At 39.8% G+C, this 6,906-nt stretch overlaps 1 protein-coding gene across 1 annotated transcript; it reads right to left on the reverse strand.

Annotated features, from left to right (window-relative positions):
• Positions 1-943: 943 nt before the first annotated feature.
• On the reverse strand, positions 944-1,894 carry ORNANAV1R3113 (vomeronasal 1 receptor ornAnaV1R3113). Its single transcript, NM_001253505.1, has one exon. It carries the CDS (start codon positions 1,892-1,894, stop codon positions 944-946), a length of 951 nt encoding a protein of 316 aa, NP_001240434.1.
• Between the last annotated feature and the right edge of the window lie 5,012 nt (positions 1,895-6,906).

Consider the following 6,906-nt stretch of genomic DNA (forward strand, 5'->3'; position numbering starts at 1 on the left):
ATGATGATTTCATATTGCCTCAAAGAAAACTGGATGGAGGAGGAAATGGACAGAAAAGAATGAATGAAACTAGTGGGGAGGCAAGAAAAGTCAAGTGTTCCTTTCTTAACTAAGATGTGCATCTCTGCTGTGAGGCCCTAGCATAGTTAGTAACAACACTGGGATATTTTGGAGAACATTGTTTTCTATTGTCCAGTGAGGGAAAGTAAGTTGAGCTCATGCAGATGGAACAGATATTTGGGAAGAAAATCCACAAATACGGTGAGTATGAGATCTTTCACTGGTGATTCCCAATGCTCTTTTATAATAATAATAATAATATAATTTGTTAAGGGCTTACTGAGTGCCAGGTTCTGTACTAAATGATGGGATCAATACAAGCAAATTGGGTTGAACACAGTCCCTGGCCTCATGTGGCTCACAGTCTTAATTCCCAATTGACATAAGGGGTAACAGAGGGTCAGAGAAGTGAAGTCACTTGCCCTAGGTCATACAACAGAAAAATGGCAGAGCCAGGATTAGAACCCAGGTCCTTTTGAGTCTTAGGCCCATGCTTTATCCACTAAGCCATTCTAGGTAGGGAGTGGCAAAGGCACTTGGACAACCTGTTCTCAGATCCTCCTTCTCCCACTGACTTAAGCCTTTACCTACATTCTTTAGGCCATGAACAAAAGCAAGAGCTGACTTGTATTTCTTTCCTTTGGTACATAGAAGGAGAATGGTATCCCAGCTCCTTAAACATTGATTTGAGTCTGGATATACGGGGATCACTGCTGATCAGCACCCAGGGGCAAAGGAAAGCATAACATGAACCGAGAAATGATAAGGAATCATAGAGCGTCATGTCAGCGTGGCTCAGTGGAAAGAGCGCGGGCTTTGGAGTCAGAGGTCATGGGTTCGAATCCCGGATCGGCCACTTGTCAGCTGTGTGACTTTGGGCAAGTCACTTAACTTCTCGGTGCCTCAGTTCCCTCATCTGTAAAATGGGGATTAAGACTGTGAGCCCCACGTGGGACAACCTGATTCCCCTGTGTCTACCCCTGCACTTAGAACAGTGCTCGGCACATAGTAAGCGCTTAACAAATACCAACATTATGTCATCCATCTTAATAAAATTCAAAAACAGACTAATGCTGCTACTGATGCAATAAAAAGAAACGAAGCAAGTGACCAGGAGCAGGATGGTCTGGGTGGTTCTGGTATCTGGGGAAGCTTTGTGGGTTTGGCTGCTGGTATGAATGTGCTGGACTTGCCTACGATGGTGGTGTAGCACAAGTACCATATAGCCACTGGCCCAGGTCATGAGGAGCACAAAGAAGGCATCATGGAAAGTTTTAGCAGTGAGATATGAAGAATTATTTATCTTATTTAAATAAAATATGCTAGTACAACTCTTCCTACTGTCACCACTGATTGAAATGATGACATTTTTGTTGTCTACAATTGGTTTTAGTACATTCATTTCCACTAATAGATTGAAGATCCAGAATATGATAAAGGCAGGCAAGATCAACCTGGGGACCTGGTGTTTCAGATGGACCCAGCCAAAGTTGCTGGGGCTGATGGTAACAGCCTGGAAACTGCTCAGGAGATAGGTGGTACAGATACAAAGGCCCCTGACCACTCTCCTGATATAGGAATTGACCTGACACCCAAAATCATCCAGAGAATTCTCCCACCTGAAGGCAATAACCATCCCTGGAGTAGTCTGGGTGAGAAGGGTCACTGTGTCAGCCACAGTCAAGTGAGTGAGGATCAGGTCTGTGATCTTCTTCTGTTGGTGATGGGAAATGAAGATGGTGATATACAGCATGAGCAGAATTGAATTCCCCAGAAGCCCAACCCCAGTCTGAGCGATGAACAGAATTGTCAAAATCAGGTCACCCGAAAGCATTTTCTTGATTTCTTCAGAATTGCAGAATTCAGAATACCTTAAAGAGAAACCCAAAATGGCACACCTGTGCTAGATAGAATTGGAAACACTCAAGGAAGATGATCTGAAATGTGCCTTTCAGCATGATGGCCAAATTCTATATTTTAGTCCACCCCCAACTAATGTTGCATGATAACAACTTCCAGACATGGATGATGTCCACATGGGGAGGGGCAGAAAGGTGAATGAATTCAACCTTTCCAAACAAAAATAAAACATGCATTTGATCTTAAACTATCTGGAAGCCAAAGAGACCATAGGAGGTATTGTTTAAAATATCCATGAATGTTCTGAATGTTCTGGGAGAGGCAGTGTGCAAGGCAATCACCAAGTTTGTAGGTGACACTAAACTTTTACACTTGGTCAATGTCATTTTCATGTCCACATATTCTCAGTGGTCCCAAGAATGGAGTAAACAATAAATGATCTTCAGTATGGACAAATGCTAAGTAATGTATCTATGGAAAAATAATCTGAGCTACAACTAAGGTATGGTTGGCTCCGAGTTCTCACATCACAACTTGTTACTGAGATTGTTGTATCTTCATTGGCTGTGGAAGCTAAAGAGTCCAAGGAAATACTGGGAATTATCAGGAAGAAAATGGGCCATAAATCAAAAGTCAGAGTTTGCCATTATAAAATCCCATGATGCTGGAGAATTTCTGATCTCTATTTTAGGAAGCATATTCCTAATAGTTCACCTAATAGTACACAAATAGAAAAGTGATCCCTAATGATGTTTGAATGTGGTTGTAGTGGTGGTGGTAGTGATAATCATATTTGGTAATAATATTTATTGAGTGTCCACTGAGTGTAACAAATCAAATAATGATATTAATTGAAAACCTATTATGTGCAAAACATGCAACTAAGCCCATGAAGAGTATAATAAAAAGAGTTGACCTATAATACAGTAGAGTTGACAATCCTGCTCTCTGCACAAGGAGCTGTCAATGTAGAGAAGGAACTTAGAAAAACTTGGAAAAATCCTTTAGAGGCATGAGATTCATTTTCCAAGATTTACTGGAGGAGGTGATATTGAAGGAGACTTTATAACACAGGAGAGAGCTGTGGTCTGTTCGATATGTGGGGAAGGGGGTTTCAACCTGGGGAAATAGTGTGAGCAATGGATCATGGTATAGAAGGGAAGGCGATAATCCAAAACAAAAGGGACTCATTTTCTCCAAACAGATAGTAATACTAATTGTGGCATTTGTTAAGCTCTTAATTTGGCCAATCGCTGGGGTAGATACCAGGCAATTTGATGTGAAATTGCCCCCATCCCACAAGGGTCTTACAGTTTAAGTAGGAGGGAGAAGAGGTATTGAATCTCCATTTTACAGCTGAGGAAACAAGCATGAGGTAGTTACGTGATTTGTCCAAGATCTCATAGCAGGCAAATAGTGGATCAGGAATTCGAACCCAGGTCTTCTGACTATCTGGCCTGTGCTCTTTCCACTAGGACATACTGTTTTTGTACAAACTAGAGTAGCAATGGACTGAGACATTTGAGTAAATTAATGAGAGGATAAGACATCCAAAATGAGCTATTAGAGGGAAAGTTAGGGCGTTAGAAGGGAACCCTAAGAATATCAAGTTGTGCATCTTTATACAATAATACACATGTCAAAGAAAACAATAGCAAACATTTTATCCAAGGATCCTGTGGACCCAGATGGATTCAGCATAATGCCACTGATAGAAAATTGTTTGGCATTTATTATGATTTTTAGGTGATTGTTTTTTACATAAGCCATTTTAAATGATTCTGTGACTTGTCAGGAAAGTGATTCTTCAGATCCTTTACACAACTTTTCCAACCTACTTAGCAGCATAACAACCCTTTAAAAATCAAATTGAAAGTGACATTTTGAAATATTCAGAAATTCTCTCATTAGAAACATAACAATATCTGAAACAAGAATTATGGGCACATGATGATAACTACTAGACACAAATGAATTGGAATTAATACCCTCCCACTTTACCTCTGACAGGCAATCACTCTCCACACCTTCTTCAAGAGGCCTTCCCTGACTCAACCCTCATTTCCTCTTCTCCTACTGCTGTGTTGCCCTTGTTCTTGGATTTGCACTCTTTATTCACCCCTTCCTCAGTCCCACAGCAACTATGTAAATCAATCAATCATATTCATTGAGCACTTACTGTGTGTAGGACACTGTACTAATCATTTGGGAGAATACAATGTAACATTATTAACAGACACATTCCCTGCCCACAACAATCTTACAATCTAGAAGGGGTTTACAGTACAAATCCACAATTTATTCATTAATATATTAATGTCTGTCTTCCTCTCTAGATCATAAGCTTTATGCACGCAAGGAATTTATCAATCAACTTTGTTACATTATACTCTCCCAAGTGCATAGTACTGTGCTCTTCACACAGTAAATGCTCAATACATTGATTGATTGAATTAAAGAAACTATTAATATATCAAGTCTTTGAACTTAATTTTAGTTGATGCAAAAGAACCATAATAGGCTAGGTGGCCAAATGTTATCAGAAATAGATTGAATTAGATCAATCAAGACCCCAGTTGATAGAGTGAGAATTTGAAATGCTTCCTTATGAAATAGAATATCAAGAACCAAAAATAGCAGTTGGTAATATCAATTAAATATGATAGCATCACAATCAAACACAGTAAAATGCACAAGGAAGAAAACAACTGTGGATTTCCATCAGTGTTATGAAGATATCTTGTTTTTGTATAGCAATTTTATTTTTTCCAAAATATTTTTAGATCAACGATCTCATTTTATCCTCACACTATCCCTGGAAGGTAGGTAGAAACAGATATTATCATCATCCCTATTTAACAGTTGAAGAAATTGAAATTTAGGGAAGGCAAACAACTTGCCCAAGGTCACATAGCAGGCCAGAGACAGAGCTTGTACTAGAAGCTAGATCTCCTGGCTCCAAACTTCTTGGACTTTTCACTAGAGCATGCTGCCTCTCCTTTGATAACAATCATAATGGTATTTTAAAAATACTTACTATATGTCAAGCACTGTACTATGTACCAGAGTAGGTATAGGAATCAGGTCTGACACATCCCTATTCTTCAATGGGTTCACGATCTGTGAAGGAGGGAGAATAGTTATTGAACCTCCATTTTAATAATGAGGAAACTGAGGACAAGACAAGTCAAGTGTCTTGCCCAAGGTGACCTGGCAGATAAATGGCAGAATTAGGATTAGAACCTAGGAACTCTGACTCCCAAACTATGATCTTTCCTCCAGATCACACTGCCTCCCTGTGGTAAAAAGACATAAGATTTAATGAAAACAGACCAGACTGGAGAATACAGATAATCCTGAAGGGAACTGAAAAAACTTCTTTTTTTATAGTATTTTTAGAGTGCTTACTATGTGTCGAGCACTGTTCTAAGCTCTGGGGAAGATATAAATTAATCAGTTTTGACACAGTCCCTTTTCCACATGGGGTCACAGTATAAATTGGAGGGAGAACAGAAACTGAATCCCCATTTTGCAGTTGAGGAAACTGAGGCACAGAGAAGTTAAGTGACTGGGCCAAGGTCACACAGCACGCGAGTAGCAGAGCCAGGATTAGAAATCAAATCCTCTGGTTCCCAGGCTCACGCTTTATCCAGTTGGCTATGCTGCTTGCTATGCCCTCTTATGACATAGGTGCTAATCAGTTTTGTCAATACATTTAGAACTTCTTTAAAGTGAGGTTAAAATTTTATACATATGCAGATCTTGTATTTATTTCAAGAACTGAAAAGAATACTCCAGCTACGGCTACTGTTAGTAACACAGGGTAATATCAACCTAAGAGCAAATTGCCCAAAAGATTGATGCTAAAGGGATTAAAATGGGATTAGAGGGTTAATTAAATAATTGTGCAATTTAACAGAGTAAGTTAGGGCAAATGGTGAAAATGTACACAAAATTGACTTGAAAGCATACAACACCCATAGACGAGGTAAAAGCTTAAATTTAAGAGATAATAGATTCCAGTTTTCTTGGTCAAAAAAAGGTATTATTTCTTTGAGAGAAAAATTGAAAGAAGAACGTAATTGCTCATAAAGTAAAAGGTTGAGGTGTCCATGTTCAAGGAGGTTCAGATTTCTAGTGGAACTAGCTTCCCAGAAAAATGGCAGGATTGTGTCCAAAATAATACTGAGACCTCCAGAAAGGACTGAAAGAGGCTTACTGGCACCAATTAAAAATCGACTTGGCACCTAGCTTGGATGTAGGTGAAGCTGACCACCAATTAGATGAACCTGTGCCCTTTCTGTACCCTTGTACTGTGCCCTTGGGAAGCAGCGTGGCTCAGTGTAAAGAACCCGGGCTTGCGAGTCAGAAGTCATGGGTTCGAATCCTGGCTCTGCCACTTGTTAGCTGTGTGACTGTGGGCAAGTCACTTCACTTCTCTGTGCCTCAGTTCCCTCATCAGTAAAATGGGGATGAGCCTCGCCTGGGATAACCTGATTACCCTGTGTCTACCCCAGTGCTTAGAACGTTGCTCTGCACATAGTAAGCGCTTAGCAAATACCAACATTATTATTATTATTATTACTGTACCAGTCAGACATGCACAGTGTGTAATATGAATATTATGTAGCAATAGACTCGTTGGAATGGACATGCCAAAGTATGTAACATGCAAGTGCCCACAAAGCCTGCATAGTAGGCAGTGTGGATAGAGAAGGGAAAAACAAACATCACTCCATCTTCTGAAATGTGCACCTGTGACCCACAAGAAAAAATTTGAATCAGAGTACAGGTAAGGGCACTCCTATTTCATTTTTTCCTTATCCATCCATTAATCAATCAATCAATGGAATTTATTGAGCTCTTATTATGTGCAGAGCATTGTTCTAAGGACTCAGGAGAGTGCAATACAACAGACTTAGCACGACATGTTCCCTGCCCACAATAAGCTGACATTAGAAATGGGGAAAGAGAGATAAACATAAA

The sequence above is a fragment of the Ornithorhynchus anatinus genome, chromosome 12, assembly GCF_004115215.2.
Source record: "Ornithorhynchus anatinus isolate Pmale09 chromosome 12, mOrnAna1.pri.v4, whole genome shotgun sequence".
In the NCBI taxonomy this organism is placed as follows: Eukaryota; Metazoa; Chordata; class Mammalia; order Monotremata; family Ornithorhynchidae; genus Ornithorhynchus; species Ornithorhynchus anatinus.

Excerpts from the sequence above, each read along its gene's own strand:
- ORNANAV1R3113 (NM_001253505.1), bottom strand. The coding sequence starts at position 1,894 with ATGCTTTCGGGTGACCTGATTTTGACAATTCTGTTCATCGCTCAGACT.